Below are 24,167 nucleotides of genomic sequence, written 5' to 3' on the forward strand. Positions count from 1 at the left end.
TACTGTAATCGCGTTCTTGTATTCCTTTACCGGTGTTATTGTTTTTCTTTCTTTCTTTTTCCCTTTGTCTGTTCTGCTAAATTATAATATTTCAACCCACGAGTTTTGCCCTTTTTTTGCTGATTTTTCCCACGGCTGTGGGAGTCGTGCGAGCGGCTGCGTGGTTCTCTGTTGCTGGCTGAGGCCAAACCACGACAGTCCTTTTTGGCGCCCAACGTGGGGCACGAAGGGTTGTAATAACAACAGATCTGACCAGAGCTTGTTAAAACGGATTTCTTATATGTATTTCTCCTATTAGTTAAATAGTAGCCGGTTACAATGTTGCTTCGTTTGTTTACATGGCTGTGTTATGTAAATTCTTATATGCTGTATGTACTCCCTGTGATGCTGTTTGTTATCTCAGGGAGAGGGATCAGGACTATAATTTTGCTGTCCTGTGCAATATCAGCTTATGATATGGTAACATCACTATTCAAGTGGCTTTGTTGGGGTTTCTATGTAGTATTGCTGTCCTGTCCATACCTTGGTTACCGTCTCTCAGAAGTTATCAATAATCACACCCAATCTATGGGAGAAACAGGGGGAGATACTTTCCCCAGCTCTTTTGCCTCCTTTTTCTCCTCTGGGCCAGGTGTAACACCTCTTGAGAATTTTGAATATCCTTGGGATGCTCAAACCAGCGTGTTCCTATTGCTATGTCTCCTGAATGTTTTTCAAGTCTTTTTTAGGGTAAAAAAGCTGTTTAAGACTACCACTCAGAAATCTGTCCCAAGGCCAGATAGTCAGGGGTGGCATGGGATGTGGGAGAACATGGGCAGGTATCTAGAGAACTTCTCACCTCCAATGGTTTGGGACTTCACCCTTGAACAACTACAGGACCCTGATAAAGTAATAGAATATTTCAAAGGAAAATGCTGTGGCTATTCCAGAGAGGCACAACTTATGGCACTGTGTTGGGCCCTGGCCAGTATCTACCAAACACTGCTCAGTACTATGCAGGACCTTCAGGGGAAAGAGGGGAAAGCCAGACCAGCAGACAAGGAGGCTACTCCAACCCCGGTGGCAGACAAGGAGCCTACTCCAACTCCAGTGATAGGCACTATGCCTACTCCAACTCCGGTGGCAGACAATGAGGCTACTCTAACTCCAGTGGCAGGCACTGTGGCTACTCAAACCCTGGTGACAGGCAATGCAGCCACTCAAACCCCAGTGGCAGGCACTGCAGCTGAATTGGACAACCAACCTGTGCCAGTATCAGTTGCTCCTATACAGAAGAAGAAATACACCAAGAAATCAGTTCGCATAGTAAAGGATGATGATGAACCAGGGTCATCAAAGGAACAGGAGGAAGAGACAGAACCAGAGGTAATAACCCGATCCCTATCCCTGAGTGAGCTGCGAGATATGCGAAAAGATTTCAGTCGACTTCCTGGTGAGCACATTGTCACCTGGCTGCTCCGATGCTGGGATAACGGGGCCAGTAGCTTGGAATTAGAGGGCAGGGAAGCTAAGCAGCTGGGATCCTTGTCTAGGGAGGCAGGCATTGACAAGGCAATTGGGAAAAAGACACAAGCCCTCAGCCTCTGGAGACGACTCCTGGCAGGTGTAAGGGAAAGGTATCCTTTCAGTGAAGATGTTGTATGTCGTCCAAGCAAGTGGACCACCATGGAAAAAGGTATCCAGTACCTAAGGGAATTAGCCGTACGAGAGATGATTTACTTTGACCCAGATAATGCGCAGTTACCCACAGATCCTGATGAAGTCCAGTGCACAAGGCCCATATGGCGGAAGTTTGTACGGAGCGCACCATCATCATATGCCAACTCCTTGGCAGTGATGGAATGGAGAGGTGAAGAGGGACCAACGGTGGATGAGGTGGCTGGACGACTCCGTCAATATGAAGAAAGCCTATCTTCCCCCCTCGTTTCAGCTGTGGAGAAACTGTCCCAGAAGGTCCAGCAACTTGAAGAGAGTATGTCCTACACCCCACCTGTACAGGCCAGCATCTCAGCTATTAGGAGCAGGCGTTTCCCTACTCAAGAGGAAGAGTACAGGGGGTACACACAACGAGGCACCCTGTGGTTTTACCTGCGTGACCACGGAGAGGACATGAGGAGGTGGGATGGACAACCTACCTCAGCACTACGGACACGGGTACGTGAGCTGCAAGGAAGAACAAACACAAAAGGGGATCCCTCCAGAAAAAGTGCAGCTCCTGTTTCCAGCAGACAGTTCCCCAGACAGAATGGAAGGCCTGATCTAACCTCCGATCCTCTTGAAGGGACTTCCAAATCATTTTTGCAACAGGTGAGTAATGTATACTATGATCAGGATTAGAGGGGCCCTGCCTCCAGCCAGGTGGGGGAAAGGGACAACCGGGTTTATTGGACTGTGTGGATTCGATGGCCTGGCACATCTGAGCCACAGGAGTATAAGGCTCTGGTGGACACTGGTGCACAATGCACCTTAATACCATCAAATTACAGAGGAGCAGAACCCATTTGTATTTCTGGAGTAACAGGGGGATCACAAGAGTTGACTGTACTGGAAGCTGAAGTAAGCCTAACTGGAAATGAGTGGCAAAAGCATCCCATTGTGACTGGCCCAGAGGCTCCATGCATCCTTGGCATAGACTATCTCAGGAGAGGATACTTTAAGGACCCAAAAGGATACCGGTGGGCTTTTGGCATAGCTGCCTTGGAGACGGAAGAAATTGAACAGTTATCCACCTTGCCTGGTCTCTCAGAGGACCCCTCTGTGGTAGGGTTGTTGAGGGTCAAAGAACAACAGGTGCCGATTGCTACCACAACGGTGCATCGACGGCAATATCGTACTAACCGAGACTCTGTGATTCCCATCCATAAGTTGGTTCGTCAACTAGAGACTCAAGGAGTGATTAGCAAGACTCGCTCACCCTTTAATAGTCCCATATGGCCAGTGCGAAAATCTAATGGAGAGTGGAGGCTAACAGTGGATTATCGTGGCCTGAATGAAGTCACACCACCGCTGAGCGCTGCTGTGCCAGACATGCTAGAGCTTCAATACGAACTGGAGTCGAAGGCAGCCAAGTGGTATGCAACGATTGATATCGCCAATGCATTCTTCTCAATCCCTTTGGCGGCAGAGTGCAGGCCACAGTTTGCTTTCACTTGGAAGGGCATCCAGTACACCTGGAATCGACTGCCCCAGGGGTGGAAACACAGCCCCACCATTTGTCATGGACTGATCCAGACCACACTGGAACAGGGTGAAGCTCCAGAACATTTGCAGTACATTGATGACATCATTGTATGGGGCGACACAGCAGAAGAAGTTTTTGAGAAAGGGAATAAAATAGTTCAAATCCTTCTGAAAGCTGGCTTTGCCATAAAACGAAGTAAGGTTAAGGGACCTGCACAGGAGATCCAATTTTTAGGAATAAAGTGGCAAGATGGACGCCGTCAGATCCCAATGGATGTGATCAACAAAATAGCAGCTATGTCCCCACCGACTAGTAAAAAGGAAACACAAGCTTTCTTAGGTGTTGTGGGTTTTTGGAGGATGCATATTCCAAATTACAGTCTGATTGTGAGCCCTCTATATCAAGTGACGCGGAAAAAGAATGATTTTAAGTGGGGTCCTGAGCAACGACAAGCTTTCGAACAAATTAAGCAGGAAATAGTTCATGCAGTAGCGCTGGGGCCAGTCAGGGCAGGACAAGACGTTAAAAATGTGCTCTACACTGCAGCCGGGGAGAATGGCCCTACCTGGAGCCTCTGGCAAAAAGCACCAGGGGAGACTCGAGGTCGACCCCTGGGGTTCTGGAGTCGGGGATACAGAGGATCCGAAGCCCGCTATACCCCAACAGAAAAGGAGATATTGGCAGCATACGAGGGGGTTCGAGCTGCTTCGGAGGTGGTTGGCACTGAAGCACAGCTCCTCTTAGCACCTCGACTGCCAGTGCTGGGCTGGATGTTCAAAGAAAGGGTCCCTGCCACACATCATGCAACTGATGCTACGTGGAGTAAGTGGATTGCACTGATCACCCAGCGAACTCGAATGGGAAACCCCAGTCGTCCAGGCATACTGGAAGTGATCATGGACTGGCCAGAAGGCAAAGATTTCGGAATATCACCAGAGGAAGAGGTGACGCGTGCAGAAGAGGCCCCACCGTATAATGAACTGCCAGAAAATGAGAAGAAACATGCCCTGTTCACTGATGGGTCCTGCCGAATTGTGGGAAAGCATCGAAAGTGGAAGGCTGCTGTGTGGAGTCCGACACGACGAGTTGCAGAAGCCACCGAAGGACAAGGTGAGTCGAGTCAGTTTGCAGAGGTAAAAGCCATCCAGCTGGCTTTGGACATTGCTGAGCGAGAGAAATGGCCGGTACTTTACCTCTATACTGATTCATGGATGGTGGCAAATGCTCTGTGGGGGTGGTTACAGCAGTGGAAGCAGAACAACTGGCAGCGCAGAGGTAAGCCCATCTGGGCTGCTGAACTGTGGCAAGATATAGCTGCCCGGATTGAGAATCTGGTTGTGAAAGTACGTCATGTAGATGCCCACATCCCCAAGAATCGGGCCACTGAGGAACATCAAAACAACCAGCAGGTAGATCAGGCTGCTAAAATTGAAGTGGCTGAGGTGGATCTGGACTGGCAACGTAAGGGTGAACTATTCATAGCTCGGTGGGCCCACGATGCCTCAGGCCATCAAGGAAGAGATGCAACATATAGATGGGCTCGTGACCGAGGGGTGGACTTGACCATGGACACCATTGCACAGGTTATCCACGAATGTGAAACGTGTGCTGCCATTGAGCAAGCCAAGCGGTTAAAGCCTCTTTGGTACGGAGGACGATGGCTAAAATATAAATATGGGGAGGCCTGGCAGATTGATTATATCACACTCCCACAAACTCGCCAAGGCAAGCGCCACGTGCTCACAATGGTGGAAGCAACCACTGGATGGCTGGAAACATACCCTGTGCCCCATGCCACCGCCCGTAACACTATCCTGGGCCTTGAAAAGCAAATCCTATGGCGACATGGCACCCCAGAAAGAATTGAGTCGGACAACGGGACTCACTTCCGAAACAGCCTCATAGACACCTGGGCCAAAGAGCATGGCATTGAGTGGGTATATCATATTCCTTATCACGCACCAGCCTCGGGTAAGATAGAACGATATAATGGACTGCTAAAGACTACCCTGAGAGCCATGGGGGGTGGGACCTTCAAACATTGGGATACCCATTTAGCAAAAGCCACCTGGTTAGTTAACACTAGGGGATCTGTCAATCGAGCTGGCCCTGCCCAATCAAAACTTCCACGTACAGTAGAAGGGGATAAAGTCCCTGTAGTGCATATGAAGAATATGTTAGGAAAGACAGTCTGGGTTAGCCCTGCCTCAGGCAAAGGCAAACCCATCCGTGGGATTGCTTTTGCACAAGGACCCGGGTGCACTTGGTGGGTGATGCGAGAGGATGGGGAGGTCCGATGTGTACCTTATGGGGATTTGATTTTGGGTGAGAATAGCCAGTGAATAATTTTATGATGTAATAAGAACTGATCTTAGTATCTGGCGCCCAGCAATTTTCCTTGAGATCGACATCTTCAACCTGTGGACCGTGGGCATGGACTGTATTGCATTCCCCAGTAACGAGCTTCAAATACAGCACCCACCAGTTCAGCACTACACATCATCTTATGTGCCCTGAGAGACTGTTCTCACTGCTGGAGCCTACCGTCATGGACTACGTGAGCTTAATGGACATTTTTAAGGGATGGCTCATAGACTATGGGAACTGAAAGATCTGGGCATGACATAGATGGTATGGAATAAGGGGTGGATAATGTCCTGGTTCCGGCAAGGATGGGGTTAATTTCCAAGGAGCCGGCAGGGGAGGCACGTATTCCATACCACGTGACCCATGCCCGCTATAAAAGGAGCTAGCCGGGGCGGGGGGAGTCAGTCGCCACTCGGGGGCGGGTCGCGGCGGTGCGGGTCCGGTCGGTGCGCTTCGCGGCGGTACTGTAATCGCGTTCTTGTATTCCTTTACCGGTGTTATTGTTTTTCTTTCTTTCTTTTTCCCTTTGTCTGTTCTGCTAAATTATAATATTTCAACCCACGAGTTTTGCCCTTTTTTTGCTGATTTTTCCCACGGCTGTGGGAGTCGTGCGAGCGGCTGCGTGGTTCTCTGTTGCTGGCTGAGGCCAAACCACGACAGTTTTTTTTTTTAATATAATTGCTAATTATATTTTTCTGCTTTTACAGATAAAAGCGCATTGTCTGCGCCTCACAGATAAAAGGAGCTTTATTAGAAACAATTCACTTTTTCTGCTTCAGACCATTCGGGGTAAGAGACTGGAAATCACGGAATATTTTCAAGGAAGCGCAAGGCTGGATTTTGTTTCTTTGGTTCACTGCCACCAAAATCAGCCTATGTACGTACACATGTATTCATCGAAGCAGTGATAGGTGGGTTCAAATTATGGATTTTTGGAAACTGCTATTAAAATAAACTCCTAGGAGATGCTCAGCAGACCAGACAGAGACACAAGCAGCAGACCAGACAGAGACACAAGTGCTCTCCCTCCAGGCTTTCCACGAAGCCGGCAAAGCAAAGCCCCCAGTGCCTCCACAAAGCTGTGGCACTGAGCACGTATCTCATCAACGGGGCGATCCATCCCAGAAATTGTTAGGTGGCTGAGAGAAAAGTTCCTTTTTAATGCTGATATGGGGCCCCGGAGATGCTCCATGCAAATCAGGCCGCTAGTCCTGAGCTCAGGTGGGTGATGCAGGAGAAACCGGGACTATTTGCAGATGTTATCATGGAATCATAGAATGGTTTAGGTTGGAAGGGATCTTAAAGATCATCCAGTTCCAACCTCCCTGCCCTGGGCAGGGACACCTCCCACCAGCCCAGGTTGCTCCAAACAAGGAGCAAACCAGGACACCTGTCCAACCTGGCCTTGAACACCTCCAGGGATGGGGCAGCCACAGCTTCTCTGGGCAGCCTGTTCCAGTGCCTCACGTGTTTATGCGTTTTTTTTTTCATAGACGTAGTTCTTTAACATTACACAGCTTTGTTTTATCTTAAAATCAGTAGTCAAAGCATTCTTATTATTACCAAAGGGATCATTTGCTATAGGAATCTGTACCCTGCCCATCACGTTGGAGCAAGATGGTGCCATACCTTGCTGCTGATCCATTACAAAAAAAAAAAAAACAAACCAAAACCCAAAAAAGGACTTTTAGCAGAGTCTTTCTTATCTAACCTCTCATGTAGGTTTGCTAGTTCAATTTTAAGCTTACTGAGATGGAAAGGGAACTATCCCAGCAATGGTTTTGGCCCAGAGGCATTGCCCGCGTCCCAGCGGCCGCAGCCGTGGCTCCAGGCGCGGCTGAGGAGAAGGCCTTGAGTTGACCTGCAGCAGAAGCTGCCAGATGCACAAATTTGAACTATATTTATAGTTTGAATTGAATATATTGTATTTGCTCCACACCGGCAGCGAAGGGCAACCACCGACCCATTGGCCCCGACCTGTCTGCAGGCAAAAGCAGCAAATAAAATGCATAAAAAAAAACCCAAATCCACATGCATGTTGCCCGAATGCATGCTGCATAGCCTCTTAAAACTGGAAACAGCAAACTAACGGATACGGGAAAATTAAGCACGCGGCTGGATCACGGAGGAGACATCTACTCGGATCTCCTGGGTTGCACCCTGTGACCTCCCTGTTGTCCCACGTGCTATAAAAAATTCACTCCGGTCCTGCGCGTTTCTAAAAAGAGAGTCTGCAAATCTGCCAAATGATACATCACCGATTTACTTAAAGCCTTTTTTCCTTATCTATGAAACTCTGGAAAACATCTAAGATTACCAACAAAAAACAATTTCATGTTTTGGTTTTTTCGCTTGGTCCCCCCTCCCCCTCTTTTCTTTTATTGCTGTGACAGACCGTCTGGAGAATCAGCTTAGAGAGAGCATAAAAATATATTGCAGATAGGCCAGAGCTGGGTTTAATCCAACCTGTCAAAGAGCAAACATTTATGCCCAAAAACCTGCACAACCAGAGAGCGGCGACGGCAAGCGCGGCAACTTTCTAAATTAGCATCTTATCAGCAACTTACCATAGAAAACTTTAATATCCACTCAAGCCACTGTTACTGAAAATAATACAAATAAAATACAGGAGCTTGAAGCAGCGTTTCGCTTTTATTTTTTTTTTTTTTTTTCTGCTGAAAACCGTTCCACGGTGCTGCCTTTGCCACGTCCTGACGGCAAGCACATCATGGCTGGAGTGGCTTTTTCTCCCCACCGATCTGGCCGAAAGGCGTTTATTAATGAGAGAGGGATGCCTAATGCAGGGGCACAGCGTTAATAAGCTGGAAGGGGTGATGCTATTCGAGAGGCAGCTGAAAAACACACAACTATGGGGCTCTTTTGGAGGATACATGAAAAAAAAAAAATTTAAAATATCACGATACAAGCACCGTACTTGAAAATTCAGGCTCCAGCCTTGGCTTTCGCATCTTCATCGCTGGGTGCTGTCGCACAGACACGCTAGCTGATATTTGATGCCAACGAGGAGGCTACGGCTTCTCCAGGTGGCTCCGCAACAGCACGGCAAGTCACCGCGCTGCGCTAACAGCTGAGGAAATCTCTCTTTACAACCCCAAACTCCTTCCCTTTTAAGCACCCTTCGGGATTCTCATGGAGATTTACGTTAAGACATAGAGCCACATGCTTCAGATGGCCGTAGATGATGTAATTCTCCAGCTGGGATGCTTTGACCTAACTTTGGTGGATTTTACAATTTGCACTGGGGGGAAAAAAAAAAAAAAAAAAAAAAAATCAAACCAACCCGACAACCCAGATCCTGTGTTTGTGGTTTAGCAAATAAGCCCAGAGAAAAGGGCAGCAGTACTTCTGACAGTAAATTAAATCATAATAAAATCCTGCTGTCTCTGGAGGAACCTGGCTCCCTGTGGAAAGTCTCTGAAAAAAGATTCCTTCAAAGCCACTGGGATTTTCAGTGCGAACGCAAGCTAGTTCTGGAGAGATCTTAAAATTCATCACATAAAAATTAGTTAAAAAAAAAAAAAGAACATAATTCCCCAACTGGGGAAGGTTTACACTGCTCATCAGCTGCATCCACTACAAACACCCAACAGGTCCCACTGTGGGAAGACCTGAAGCTGTTCATCATTGCCTGCCAAGCGGGTGGGAGTCGGGGAAACGGCTTCATGCGTGTTCAGTACAGGGATTTCATCAGAGAAAAGAAGGTTTTGATAGTAAACGATGGAGAGGACAGGGAAGAAGAGGTCAGAAAGATTTTACGGAGAAAGGGCAAGAGGAAGACCTGGTTGGCCCATACGGTCGGTGGAGGAACTTGGAGACGAGACCAGTCTCCGCAAAACGTCAAGGGCAGTGGCTCGGGTTTTGAAAGCCGGGGGTGGACTTAGCCAAGACCTCGGTAGGGAACGGGGTGCATCGTGGACAAGAGAGTATTTCTTGCTAACCGGGAGGCACAGCACCGCAAACCCCGCAATGCCGATGCCCACGAGACCTTGCAGATCTCTTGCAGCCTGGGGATGGGATACGAAGCAGAGAGATGAACATGCCTTAAAGAACTGAAAAACTAACCCTTAGCATGATTGGCCAAAGTTTGGCAAGGTAGAAATATGAAGCCATTTCTAAAGAAAACATTCCTGTGATAAGCAGAACAGGAATGTAGCGTATTTTAGAGATACACATGCGGAAAAGGATAATTACATCCAGCCTTAAAGGATTACCATGGTTGTACGCAAAAATATTCACATCTGGGGCCTTCTTTGCGTACAATGGTTTTAATCACCGTCTCATCACTGCCATTTAATGGTCTCTGCCCTTTATGTTGAGCAGGGCTGTGATTACACCGTCTACATCAACCCACCTAAGCCACAAGGAGAGGTCTTCTCCCCCCGCCTCTCCCCACTTCTGCTCAATAACATCAGCCCGAGCCTCCACTGGCCTCTGCCGCAAGCCGGAGTAGCGAAGCAACACTTCGCTTGATTAGGGGCTTCATTTAAGGATGAATCAACCACCAGCTCCCACTGATACCAATGGTTCAAACCAGAGCTTACCCTCCACCAGCAAGGAGCCTGACTAAACCAGAAAAGGAAAACAGGCATTCTCAGACCAAATCCCGCTATTTTTAATCAACATCTTTTTTTTTTTTTTTTCCTGCCTGTTAAAACCCACCGAGTCTCAGCAAAGGTCTGCAGCAACCCAAACTAAACAGCCATTGCACAAGTGAGGTTTCGGGGTTTGGTTTGTTGTTGTTGTTGGTTTTTTTTTTTTTTTTTTTTTTTCCCTAAGACACATAATGCACATCTCGTTCAGAGTCCCAGCCATAAGGATGCTGAACCTCTTCCCTATGTTCATTCTGAGATCTGCGTTTCGGAAAGGACAGGGATACTGCCATCTCCTCCTACATTCCTAATAACCCCATCTTCATAGTCAAGCCTATACCCATATTTTTAGAAAGTTTTTCCCTCTTTACAAACCCTCTAATGCTCTTTTTCTACTGAAGCCTATATGGTCTGTTGGTACAGATTGCACCAGCATTTTCTGCTTTACACACTCTTCTAGAAAAACAATAATATTAAGAAAAACAATAATATTAAGAAAAAAGAGCCAATCAGTCAAGGACTTAACTACACCTTGACTTTCCAGCACCTTTATTTTAACCAGCTGCATGCTATTTTCCTCAATCACCGTCAAGTCAGTCAGATAAATATTTAGCCATGTTCATCTTGGGCATTCATGAGTTTCCATTTTCCGTTCCCCCGTTATTCACAGAAGACGTTATTTTGTTGATTTTTGTTTGCAGAGACCCAAAGGCAGCTTTCTGTCCCGCCCTCACCAAACTAAAGCCGCATGGTGGGACGCGCCGTTGGGTACCAGACCCCAAACAAGTAGAAGGGAAAAAAAAAAAAAAAAAAAAGCCCCCTCTATCAGCATCGTCTCATTGACTTTTTCTGCGTTTGATTTCCACTAGGACAGAGCGGCTGTGGAAACCATCAACATAATCACGTGCATTTTTTTTAGTAGGATGGGAGAGTTACAGGGATTATTCAGTTTGGTTGCAAATTTTGATTTTAACAGACAACTTGTCCTCTTGTCCTTCAACTCGCTTTCAAATGAAATAACAGCCTCAAATCCAAATAAAAGGTTATGCTATAGTTAGACTGAACCGTTCACCCGATGAAATTTTGAGTTTGCTTGTCCGTCTTGCTCTGAGCCTGTAAGCTCTGCTTGAGCATTGAGGTTCTCGATTTAGCAATCTCAAGGGATGCTCCAAGTGTCCTCTTCAACCCACAAAGCTTTTCTCCATCTGCATCACCCTCTAACAAGAAGGTTTTGCAGATTTATCAACTGCTGCGTGAAAAAAACACCTCCTTCATTTCTACGACCGCAGAACAGAGCCATCAGGACGGTCATTAGAATACGCACATGGATGACGATGTTCCTCACAAGCATCTGCAGGGACCGGGGAGTATTTAACTCCTTTTTTCTGCTGTGATAACTTAAGTGTGAGCTTATTTGTAATTGCCTTTATATGGTCAGCGTCCACAACAAAGAAAATCAAAAGAAAACTCATATCAATGCTCGTGCTAGAGCAGCTTCTAAAGTAAGCATCGCTGTGCAGTCATGGCATCATCTACAGAGAAATAATCACATTTCTCTCTTTTTCTCCCTAATATCTTTTAAAATTAGATTTAGGTAATTCATCTGCATTTTGCGCTCTGATAAAAACTTAAAGAGGTTGAGCTATTTTCCTATTCGATCAGCACTCCTCGTTTCTCACACTGGAAGAAACTGCTTTTGATTCTTTGAACAGCTGTGATTTGTAGTGGAAAATACAGCATACGTGCACTATACATACACACATATTCCACATGTTTAAAGGCCAGAAAAAGTTTGCCAGTGACATAAGAAGAGGGTACTATTCTACTCCATTGATCTAGACATTGCAACCAAGTACTTCATTGTACTCTTGCACGACATATTTTCCAAATACAGTTTATTTTCTATTGCCTTTTTTTTTTTTTAACAGTAGACCCAAAAAGCTTTTTTCTCGGAGTGTCTGCGAAACCAAAGCTATGTTTTCATGAATGTCATTTGCAAAATTAATAGAAGTACGAATCAAGTTGAAATGTTGGCCATTTATGATTGAATCAATCGTGATTGAATCTGTTTTGTTGCCCCCACAGGCAGCACTTCTCCAACTATATCCCACAGCTTCTTTGGTAAATACACCTCACGTTGCTAGCTTTAATCAGAAAAGAAAGATAAATAAAATAAAAATAAGTCTTTCCTAACCTAAACAGTTTACTCCTCCCTGTTTATTTCTAATTCCCTCTCAAATCTAGTTTGTGTCTCTGAATCAGATCAGTATTTATCTGCTGCCCATCACCTTCAGTCCAGGCAGAACCTATTGTCAACCTCTACGTAATGACAGTCGTCACCTGCAGGACGGAGCAGCAAAGGATTGCATTAGACCTGGTTTCCTTTACCTAAGAGTGATCCTCAGTCTTATTTATGCAGAAGAAAAATACTAAGTATGTTGAAAGCTAATTAATTTTGCATCATTTTCCTCTTCTATTCACTGTTGCCAGGCAATTCCGCATACAAAGAAGACTGTATTCAGACGCGGTTAATTAAACGCAGGCATCCTAAGAATTTCTGACCCATCCTAATTTCACAATGTGGAGCAAGAAGGATGGTTGGCATCTTTGCAGGGAGGCTGGCAAAACACTCCGGGTCTGCCCAAGCCAGCAACGAAACTTTCTCCAAGATTGCCGGAGCTGCCACTGAAGGAGCGCCACAAGCAAGAGAGATGAATTCTGTTTTTCTTTTGCCATTTGCGCCTTATTCAAGTCATTAATTGAGGAAAAAAAGAGAGAGAGGAAAAAAAAGAGCGGCAAGTAACCCTCATCACATAAAATTACCATGGCATTAATGAAATGGCTGCAGACAGGCGCTGTGATCCGTGCTTTCAGCACTCGGAGATCACGCTCCCAAGATGTGCTCCGCGCACAGCCAGCGAGCTGCAAGAACACAGATTTCAGGCTTGGCATCATCTGCCTGCGGTATTTAGCACATTTCTCTTCGCTCGTACTGGCTCAAATAGTTTGGCAGCACCGTTCGTCCATGACCATATACGCGGTGGGAGCACTGTGGTAGCCAAGGCAGAGCCGTCTGGGTTTGGAGGAAGCACTTCACTGGCGCTTGGACCTCCGTGACGCATTAAATTAAATTAAAATTTTGAAGCATCAATGCTCCTGGAGTACTGCGTCCAGCTCTGGGGCCCCCAACGTAAGAAGGACATGGACCTGTTGGACCAAGTCCAGAGGAGGCCGCGAAGATGCTGCGAGGGCTGGAGCCCCTCTGCTGGGAGGACAGGCTGGGAGAGTTGGGGGGGTTCAGCCTGGAGAAGAGAAGGCTCCGGGGAGACCTTAGAGCCCCTTCCAGTACCTAAAGGGGCTACAGGAGAGGTGGGGAGGGACTTTTTACTCGGGCATGTAGGGATAGGATGAGGGGGAATGGCTTTAAACTGGAAGAAGGCAGGTTTAGATTAGATATTGAGAAGAACTTTCACCCTGTGAGGGTGGTGAGGCACTGGCCCAGGTTGCCCTTAGAAGCTGTGGCTGCCCCATCTCTGGAGGCGTTCAAGGCCAGGTTGGACGGGGCTTGGAGCAACGTGGGCTGGTGGGAGGTGTCCCGGCCTATGGCAGGGGGGTTGGAACTGGATGATCTTCAAGGTCTCTTCCAACCTAAACCATTCTGTGATTCTAGTGAAATAATTTCCCCAACGCACACTGGGAGACACGGGGAATGCCTCCCGAGCCAAACTGTACAGTTACAGCGAGGAAAACCTAGGACTAGTTAATGGAGTGGTGAGCATACTTGATTTAGGGCAGTCATATTTATATTACATTTAAATATCTATTTTATATTGCATATACAACACATATTACATCTTTTCAATATAAAATATTATATACATATCTTTATATACACATAGCAATAATATAGATATGGCAACGCTATCTAGAATTCTGGAGACATGATATACAAGGATCATCCATTTGATGTAGTTTAGGTTTGACATTATCTACGCAAAAAGAATCTCTAATATTTCAGGAACCAAACTGAAATGGCATTTGTTGCTTCCCGTCGCTCAAACTGCTCAGATTCATACATATAACATCTTATATGGATTAGCATGCTAAATCCCAAACAGCGAAGGAACATCAAGTACACAGGATTTAGAAAATGCCAGAGTCGAAAATGCCAACGAAACCTTAATTCAACCCCCTCCTGTGTATTTATAACTACAAAACTTTTAAATCGCGTCTTATTTCCTCCAGCTCCTCCAGGCTCTCTGATTCCTTGTCCCCTTTCCCCTACCTTGAAAGCCCTACATAACTCAACGGAGCTGGGACAGATATTCAGGTGGATAACAAGTCCCTCCCTGACACACTGGGCAAAGCAATCTCCTTCTTTGAAAAAGGATTAGCAGTTTGAGTCAGGGGAAAAAAAATAAAAAAAAATTAGAAAAAAAAACCACTTCTAGGGCAGCAGCCGCAATGAATAACTTCAGATCAAATGGATAAGTCATCAAAATCACAAGCAACTGGAAATGGTTTCAAAAGAGACACGGTCAATCAACCTTAATTATACTTATTGTTACGCGATCTACTGATTTGATAGAAACCTTTCAAGGATAAACGCTTTCCATTTGAATGACACAGAGGATACACCTGAAAGAGGAAAAACATTACCTGAAAAGTGAACCAACTTCGAGATTAAAAAGAAATCCCAACATTTTGACCCAAAGTAAAAACAAAAACCAAAAAAAAAAAAAAGGAAAAGAAGGAAAAGAGAAGGAGACGCCAGCCCAGAGTTCCTGAGTGCTGCCCATGTCCACTACTAGCTCATCCTTGGCCACGCTGGGAACGCAGGCCCTGGACCAACCTTCCTCTCCCTCCAGATGTTTCAAACTCCTCAAGCTCGGCTGTCCTTCTGCCTGCCCGCTGGTTTCCCTTTTCTCAGCATCTACTCTCCTGCTTCATGCCAGAAGTACTAATTTCCTCCTGCTGAGCTCTTGGAAAGCTCTTCCAAACACACGGTCAGAGCTGGAGGCTACTGATAGGAGGTCCACCCACTGCCACCCCACATGCATCTCCAGTGGTTCCTCCTTGCTTTCATATACACAATCTCACGAAAAAAAGGCGCCAGGCTTCTGCTGGGAGCACAGTGGGGAAAAATGCCCTCTTTGTTCCATCAGTGAAGTGCCACTTGTCTGATTTTTCCCCCCTCCTAATCACCAAGATGCAGCACAGGTGCGTAACAGTGGGCAAACACATGTCCTACAGGCACTCTGCTACGCTACAGGGAGACAAAGCACCTACGCGTTTACCACGCGGAGTCACATCTTGAGAAAGTGTACTCGTGGTTGGGCATTTGGGGGTTTTTGCTTGGTGACCATAAATTTCCCTTTTTATTCTCTAGCTCCTGGCAATTTCACAGGATCATAGAATTGTCTAGGTTGGAAGGGACCTTTTAAGATCATCGAGTCCAACCATCAACCTAACACTGCCAAACCCACCACTGACCCATGTCCCTCAACACCACATCTGCCCGTCTGTTAAATACCTCCAGGGATGGCGACTCACCAATGCCCTGGGCAGCTTCTTCCAGTGTTTGATAACCCGTTCGATGAAGAACTTTTCCTAATATCCAATTTAAACCTCCCCTGGCGCAACTTGAGGCCATTTCCTCTTGTCCTATCAGCTGTTACTTGGGAGAAGAGATTGACTCCCGCCTCTCTACGACCTCCTTTCCGGTAGTTGTAGAGAGCAAAAAGGTCTCCCCTCAGCCTCCTTTTGATCTACTTCTTACAGACTCGCTGTCCTCCTCTCTTAAGGATTTAATTTCATTTAACGAATGGAGTTAAATCCACAAAGACTAAAAATACCGGCAAAGTTAGCACCTTCCGGATAATCACTTGGTGAGACACCAGACACACATTGGCCGCTTAATATTAAGAGTGCCGCGACCCAGAGGGCTCTTTACAATACCTCAGAGACCTTAGAGATACTATATTCTCCATTCCCACAATAAAAATAGTTGAAAACTCTCAGACCTGAAGCTGGGGAAGATGTTCTTCCCTCTCCTCCCAAATTTCCCATCAGGACAGCTATGCCCCTGCACTACCTTCCAGTTTGGGGGCTGGCAGAAGGGACGGGACCCTCAATGTTGGCAGTAGTGTCATAGATGTGGACAGCAGCTCTGTTGCTCTAAGTTATTCTATGGGTGTTTCAATGAGTTTTAGTTTCCTTAAAAAAGGAAATAATAAATCGATACTGAGGCCTGTGCTGCTCAACATCTTTGTCAGCGACATGGACAGTGGGGTCGAGTGCACCCTCAGCAAGTTTGCCAATGACACCAAGCTCTTTGGCGAGGTAGACACGCTGGAGGGGAGGGATGCCATCCAGAGGGACCTGGACAGGCTGGAGAGGTGGGCCCAAGCCAACCTCATGCAGTTCAACAAGGCCGAGTGTAAGGTCCTACATCTGGGTCGGGGCAATCCCAAGCACAAATACAGGCTTGGCGGGGAATGGCTGGAGAGCAGCCCTGAGGAGAAGGACCTGGGTCAGCAGGATTGACGAGAAGCTCAACAAGAGCCAGCAGTGTGCGATCGCAGCCCAGAAGGCCAACCGTATCCTGGGCTGCATCAGAAGTGTGGCCAGCAGGTCAAAGGAGGTGATTCTGCCCCTCTACTCCACTCTCAGGAGACCCCACCTGGAGTACTGCATCCAGCTCTGGAGTCCCCAACATAAGAAGGACATGGACCTGCTGGAGCGTGTCCAGAGGAGAGCCATGAGGATGATCTGAGGGCTGGAGCACTTCTCCTATGAGGAGAGACTGAGAGAGTTGGGGCTGTTCAGCCTGGAGAAGAGAAGGCTCCAGGGGGATCTTATTGCGGCCTTCCAGTCCCTAAAGGGGGCCTACAGGAGAGCTGGGGAAGGACTTTTTACTTGGGCATGTAGTGATAGGATGAGGGGGAATGGCTTTAAACTGGAAGAGGGCAGGTTCAGATTGAACATTAGGAAGAAGTTTTTTACTGTGCGGGTGGTGAGGCACTGGAAGAGGTTGCCCAGAGAGGTTGTTGAGGCCCCATCCCTGGAGGTGTTCAAGGCCAGGCTGGAGGTGGCCTTGGGCAACCTGGTCTGGTGGGAGGTGCCCCTGCCTATGGCAGGGGGGTTGGAACTGGATGATCTTCAAGGTCCTTTCCAACCTAAACCATTCTATGATTCTACGAATACTTTATTCCCTTCTGTTACAAACTGCCCACATTACAATGAAGTGCCATAATGCTGAGACCAAATATTCTTAGAAAAGAATTTTTTGCTACCAAAAATTAATTTATTTTTGTGATATATAGCTGATATGTATTAAGGGTGCCCAATAAAAAAAGGCTTTTTTTTAACTCTAAGAGAATCAGAAAGTCTGTAATCAGAAAAGACAACCATAAATGGTTTCATAGCCTTCAATGGGGGGAAAGAGAGGTCCAAGGCTTTTATATTTTCCGAAAGTTTTTCAGGTTTATAAAAATAAAAGCACTTTTAATCTTGGCTATTAATCTCCTACAGCAAGTCTTCCGATTTCCAAACAAATTCCTCTCTCACCCCAGGAAATGAAAATTATTCAGCTGTTTCGTGAACATGCACAAGATGACACTGCTACTGTTTTCCAAAGGAGATCTGCGTTCATCCAGAGCAAAGGTATTTGCACAATAAATACCAATCCAGGTATTAAATCCCAAGATCCGCAGCGCTCGGATGGGGGTAAGGCACGCAGCTACATTTAAGCAGCGCCCTGGCAGCTCTTATCTTTTCTAACTCCATTAATCCTCCAATATTTAAACATAGACATCTTGATTTTCTTTACCAAAATATGGTACAGCGAAACTATTTTGCCACTGGTTCAATGCTGTCAAGCGACAGAGCTGCGAGCACACACACCGGAGGCGCCGGGGATTTTTAGGAAGGAGCAGCCGAGGGCACGATGCTCAAAGAGTCAGGGGGAGGTGAAGAAGGGCTTTTTCAACCAAAGAAAAAGATGAAAAAGCAGGCGCTAAGGAAGAAAAATTAGGAAGACAGTGGGGACAGTATTAAAAATGTCATTAGTGAACTGCTAGGCTCTAGTGCTGCCTCTCGCAGCCCAGGCACACGCAAATGTGGGATGATATGCACCACCCTATAAAAAAAAAAATAAAGATACCAGTTGTTACCCATATAGAATAACTGATTGTCCTGGTTTGAGAGACACATGACTGATTTCTCTTCCAATGCTTGGGAAAAGTGCACTTTTAGAAGACTCTAGCGTCAGAATTTGTGAAAATATTTCCTTTATAGCCAGCTATGGGACGTGGGTTTCAAGGTCTCGGCGTTTTCAAGTTGTATTTCATACCACGAATGGCACATTCACTATAAATTAGAAAGTTTGCTGAGAAGGTGATCATCATCTCCCGTGATGACTGCCATCCTGAGAACTCCTTGCCCTGGTGCCGGAGCCCTGAGCCCTTCCCTTCCTCCCGAAGCCATAGCCCTCGCAGTGCCCCACATCTGCTCTCCACTGCAGGGAGCGCACAGCTTCGATGGATAGAATGGGCTGAGGATAATCCTCGTATATTTTATATTGGTATCGGTATCAATACTGGTTCTTTAGTGCTATTAATGATAATTATTTAGTCTCATCCTATTAAACCTGTTTATATTTCAACCCTCGGGTTTCCTTATTTTTCCCCCGATTCGCCCTCCTGGGTGGGGAGAGCTTATCCGGTGATAGAATAATTGTCTAAACAACAACAAATTGTTGTGGGTTCCTTAAACCGTAACACTGATGAATTTGGGTCCTTCACCCCTTGCACAGCACGAGCACCGGTAACCCTCCCCCCGCCAGTAGCTCCATTTATGCAACGCAGAGACTGAGCTGACTATATTTTGCCTCAACACCCCCCAATTTAAATCTTCCTTCTCATCCTACCCCGTACTTTGGAGGAATCTCGCAGGAACGTTGCATCAAATGGGTTTTTGGGCAAGCAACTGCCAATGATTTGAGAGGACTATCCCACAGACAGACAAACCTCATCTCCCTAAGCCAGCGAGTCCAAGTAAAACAAGAATTAAGTCTCAAGCTGCAGAAACACATTGCTCGTCGTCTCACGGGTTACGTTGGGCAAGCGCAAGGATAAATGACGTAGAGATGGCATTACAACCAAACTAAATCAACCTCTGTGCCGGAAGGGATGCTCAACCGTGATTTTCACCACGGTCGTTATTAACATCTCTCAAACCGTCGGGTAAAGTCAGCAATACGTTATATTGCTGCTTGTTAATACGTAAGTGTTGAGAAATACTAATATAATTTTTAAAATGTAATGGAAGGAGACAGAAGGGTCAGGTTTGCTGGGAAAAGCTGTGCCAGGGGTCTAGTAGAGGTTCCCAAATCCCGGGGCTATAGGTACAACCTAAAGCTGCTTTGAGATTGGCTTCAACTGCAAAGACCTACAGCCGGAGAAACCTCCATCCCCAGAATAATGTCCTGGAAATGGGGTGAATTATGGCCCTAGAAAGCTACTTCCTGGGAGATTTCTTGGAAAAAAACCTCACAGCATATCAGTAAGTTGGGTTTCATTGGGCTAAAATCGAACTCAATAGACTTGTTTCTACTCTCATGTACGTTAAATTATGAGCGATTCCTTTGATGGAAGTGATCTTGCACAAGTCAGAAGCCACCCAGAAACACCCCCGGGTTTTGTTGATTCTTGAGTTATCCAACGAATTTCTTGTAATATTTCCATCAATTACAGAAATCAAATTATGTTATCACACGCTGACCTTTTCTTCCTCCCCACTGTCTTTATAACGCCATTTCCAAGTTCGAGTTGGATAACGGGCAATTAAACCAGGTTTTTTTTTTTTTTCTTGCGTCTGGATTTTAGTTAACAGTTTTGAGAAATTATTTAAAGAATGTAGGACAGAAGCGCTGCATTATTCACAGCACCGTATCAAAAGAAAAACTGTATGAAATTTTGACATTAAGAAAGAGAATTCTTTTTTTTCCCCCTGCCTCAAACTGTGCCAAATCAGTCACTTTTATCCAATCCTTGTTACAGCACCAGAGAGGATAAAATACAGTTATCGCTGCTTAGTTCCAACGGGTTACATACTGTTAAATACAAAATGCATAATATCACAGTAAAGAGATTTTTTTTTTTTTTTTTAGTTTCTGTAAAACGTGGTATGTTAAATCAAAGACAAACCCAGAGGGAAAACCAAGGGTGATTCCAAGTAGGAAATTGGAAGTCATATCCCAGTACAGACTGGGATGACCAGCCTCCCTTGCTGGTCACCCACCCAAAGGGTACAGAGTTATCCCCACAGGTGCTGCTTCTGTGCTTCATTTCTTCATCGATGTTCATGACAGTATTTTTTTTTGTTCCCTGCCATGAAAATTTAAGCATCCCTGGAAGAGTTTTATTGACTTTATTCTTTTCCTTAACTCTTGATAAGGAGCTTAATGGTGGTTACACGATGCAAGCAAATAAACTATCTGTTTCTGGTTAAGTAACGCGGTTTTGAGATAGGGAAATTTAATTCCTAGCATATCGAGTTAATACGTCTCTTTTCTCTAAATCAGAACACTTCTTGGCAGTAAAGGAAATAAAGCTTATCTATGAATATGCAATTATTCTGTATGACAAACAGCTGATTTGTTTGGATTACAGAATTTATCCGTATACTAAATAAAAAGGCAAAGAAATAACAATGTCCTATCAATGCTCTGGAAAAAAAAAAATAATCAACTTAATGTCATCAGCACTGCTTTTTAAAAAAAAAAAAAAAAAAAAACCAAAAAACAAAAAACCAATCAACGGCAGAGGTGGTACACACAAATTTTTTTTCTATAAACGTAGTTATTAGGGTTGCCCATGATGGCAAGGCACGTATGAGAAAAACCAACGAGGAACGAAATAAAATACTGTTGTACAGAACGATTTCCTGCAGTTAAATCATACAGGGCTGCGTTTTGAAATGTTTTATTAACAGGTTCTGTAATATTTAATCACATGCGATTCTGCAGGCCCAGAAGAGAACGTTACGTGAATAAACCATGCGGACAAACTGCCTGCAATGCAACGCAAATATTTTATGTCCATTTTACACTTTCACTTACAGGGCAAGGTTGGGGGTTTGTTTGGTTTTTTGGGGGGGGAGTAGGTGGGGTTGGTCTTTGTTTGGTTGGGTTTTTTCTGTGTTTTTGGTTGTTGGGGGGGTTGTTTCTGGTTTGGTTGCTGGTTTTTTTTTTTTTTTTTTTTTTTTTTTTTTTAATAAAGATTTATTAACATCCTGACACTAATGAGATACTAGTTATAGCAAGGTAGGTGAAGCACAACTCCATCCAGACCATCAAATATCTCAACGTGTAATAATACATCACCCCTCGCCGCTCTTAACTCTTATGGGAGCAGCTTTCCCATGACACCTCCTTTAGGGCATGCTACTGCCCTGTAAAAAAAAAAAAAAAAAAAAACAAAACCATCCCATCAAATTTGAAAGGAGACCATCTTTTCACATTCTCCCTATTCCACCACTGAACCAGGGGCTGGAGAAGCTGGTTTTCCTTCCGCACGCTGCGGGAAACGACTGCTTCGCTCCCCAATTGCGCAGAAATCCAATTAAAAATACGTAAGCCCTGTTCAAAACTAGATTCATTTTTCACACAGCTCCTCCCGCCGTCTCGACATGCTGGAACGGTCAACCGTAATTGGGAGCAAAATCGTGGAGCTGTTCGTTTGGAAACCGAAGCCGGGCTATTGCCACCAGAAGGCTCCCAGACTCTGAACTCATTAGCTCTCAAAATTAAAAGCACTTACCTCCTCAAGGACATCTGCAAGCTTACTAAGTATCTCCTCAGGAAGGCTCTGGAATGTGGGAACGCTGCAATACAAGAGAAACCTTGATTAATGGATGCCTCTATACAGGTCATAAATTGAACCGCATTTCTCTCATCTATCTTCCAGAGATATTTTGCCCTTATTGTCTGGGGCTGAACGAGCGTTCACCGGAAAAGCAGCATGTATAAATGGAAATCTATCTCCTTCTAGCAGCCAAGATGCATTTTGCGATGATGGGAGACCACTCGTGGTAAACATCTGGAGAACCACTCGTAAAGCTGGTAATCAGCCAAGACTCAATTAAGGATTGACTGGAATCAATCTGCGCTGCAAACCTGCTCAGGCACATGTACGACTCTGCAAATTTTTTCCCCAGTCTGCTTCCATCCCACCAGAAATAAGTGAATAAATAAAAAGGGCAGAAAAGATCAGCTCTAAGCGGTAACAGATAAAAGATTGACTGAAGCCATGCACAGACATGAAAAATGCAGAGCACGAAGCTGCAAAGGGTATGGGGTCAGCAACAAACCAGCATTGAAGGACTGCTAGAAGTACCAAAAACTTCACCGGGAGCTTTACATCTAAGTTAGTTAGTTTGCTTTTGCCAAAAAGGCACCTCCTCCTCTTGTTTGGAAACATCTCCCTTGGCAAAGGTCTCCCAGGCCAGGCTGGACCTGCCGGTCAAGATAAGAGGGCAATGCAGCAATAAAGAGCCTGCAGACCACAGGACTGAGAGTAATCCAGTCTGGGGCAAGATGAAGGATGTGCAGTTGGGTCTCCAAATCTCCTGCAAGTACCCTGACCTTGAAGCTGTACCTCCCACTACCTTACAGGCTGCCCAGCAAGGCTGTGGAGTCTCCCTCCTTGGAGAGACTCAAAAGCCATCTGGACATGGCCCTGGGCAACCAGCTCTAGGTGGCTCTGCTTGAGCAGAGGGATGGCACCAGATGACCTCCAGAGGTCCCTACCAACTTAAATCGGTTCTGCAATACCGCGGTCCCTCATTCTCTGTTTTCCATAAAAACTTGACGTTCATCAATATTCCCAAGTGATGCTAAATGAAACACATAGATGCGATGTACGTTCCAGAGGCGGGAAAGCAGGGCTGTACCTGCTTTAATTAAAAGCACCTGTCATCAGTAGACTGATTAGCAACGCATCTACGTGCGGTATTAGCGCAAGCTGAGCCCTGAGCTGACAGAGCTCTACTGAAGCTATTTCCGAGAACAGTTCGCTCACAAGTTGCTTTATCACAGTCCATTACAGGGTGTAAACACAGCTCTATGCTCCTAATATTAACTTGAGGCCCCCAACGTGTTGCTCTGATTTCAGCAACGTTAACGATCAGGTGCAAAGCGAGGAGGGAGAGGGCTGTTTTTCCTTCCACACAGGGTTTCACTTCTTACTTTGGATCACATAACTACATAAAAGTTATTCTCCACATTACGAGGAGCTAAAAAACCCCCAAACCAAACTCATAATACGTTTTTTGGATTCCTGAACTCCGGAGAGCAGAGTCCTGGTGCATGCCTTTGGGATAATCACTACGCATCATAAGCCCTGAATACTTTCTGGATGGACAGTTTGGTGGCTCCTTCTGCGCTCAGAGGAACCCCACCCGCAAAAGCAACGGGAGGTCTGAAGACCCCGCAGAGGGCTTGAGAGCAAAACCCAGTAGTTTGTCCAGGGCCAAGCATCAAATGCCCGGTGAACTTAATTTGTGAGCACAATTAAAGCAGGATTGGCTTTTATTAGCTTAAACATATTCTATGCTGCTGTGGGATTAGAAAGTTTGGAAGCCTTCATTATTTGTTCAAAAAAAAGTAAATAACTTCAGTGGAATGTATTAAATGATAAAACAGAACTGGCCAACTAAGTGCAGAAAAATACGATTGTTCACGTTCTCAATAATACCTTTTTTTTTTTCCTTAGGAAGCACTCTTTTTCACTGGAAACACATGAGCCCACAACGTAACAAGCGCAAACAGAAACAACTAAAAAGGAATTATACGATGTCTGGGCCTGAGTATAAATGAAAGTTCATTATACCAACTCTAGCATTCCCAAATGAGGAATAAACTGATGGAAGACGATAATACTCCCAGACATCTGGACAAATTTTACTGTGGTTGCACCATTACACTCCCAAATCGGGGGAGAATGCAT

General features: G+C 45.5%; 1 protein-coding gene across 1 annotated transcript in view; it reads right to left on the reverse strand.

Moving 5' to 3' along the window:
- LOC309674206 (cGMP-dependent protein kinase 1-like) overlaps positions 1 to 24,167 on the reverse strand; it is a gene marked incomplete at its 3' end in the record, with an annotated part of 365,086 nt that overhangs the window by 23,378 nt on the left and 317,541 nt on the right. The window contains exon 5 of the mRNA XM_082486189.1: positions 21,981 to 22,044. Within this exon, the coding sequence (XP_082342315.1) occupies positions 21,981 to 22,044 (64 nt within the window). The remainder of the gene's footprint in view (positions 1 to 21,980; positions 22,045 to 24,167) is intronic.

This window comes from Vanellus vanellus, assembly GCF_965231255.1.
Source record: "Vanellus vanellus genome assembly, chromosome: 7".
NCBI lineage: Eukaryota > Metazoa > Chordata > Aves > Charadriiformes > Charadriidae > Vanellus > Vanellus vanellus.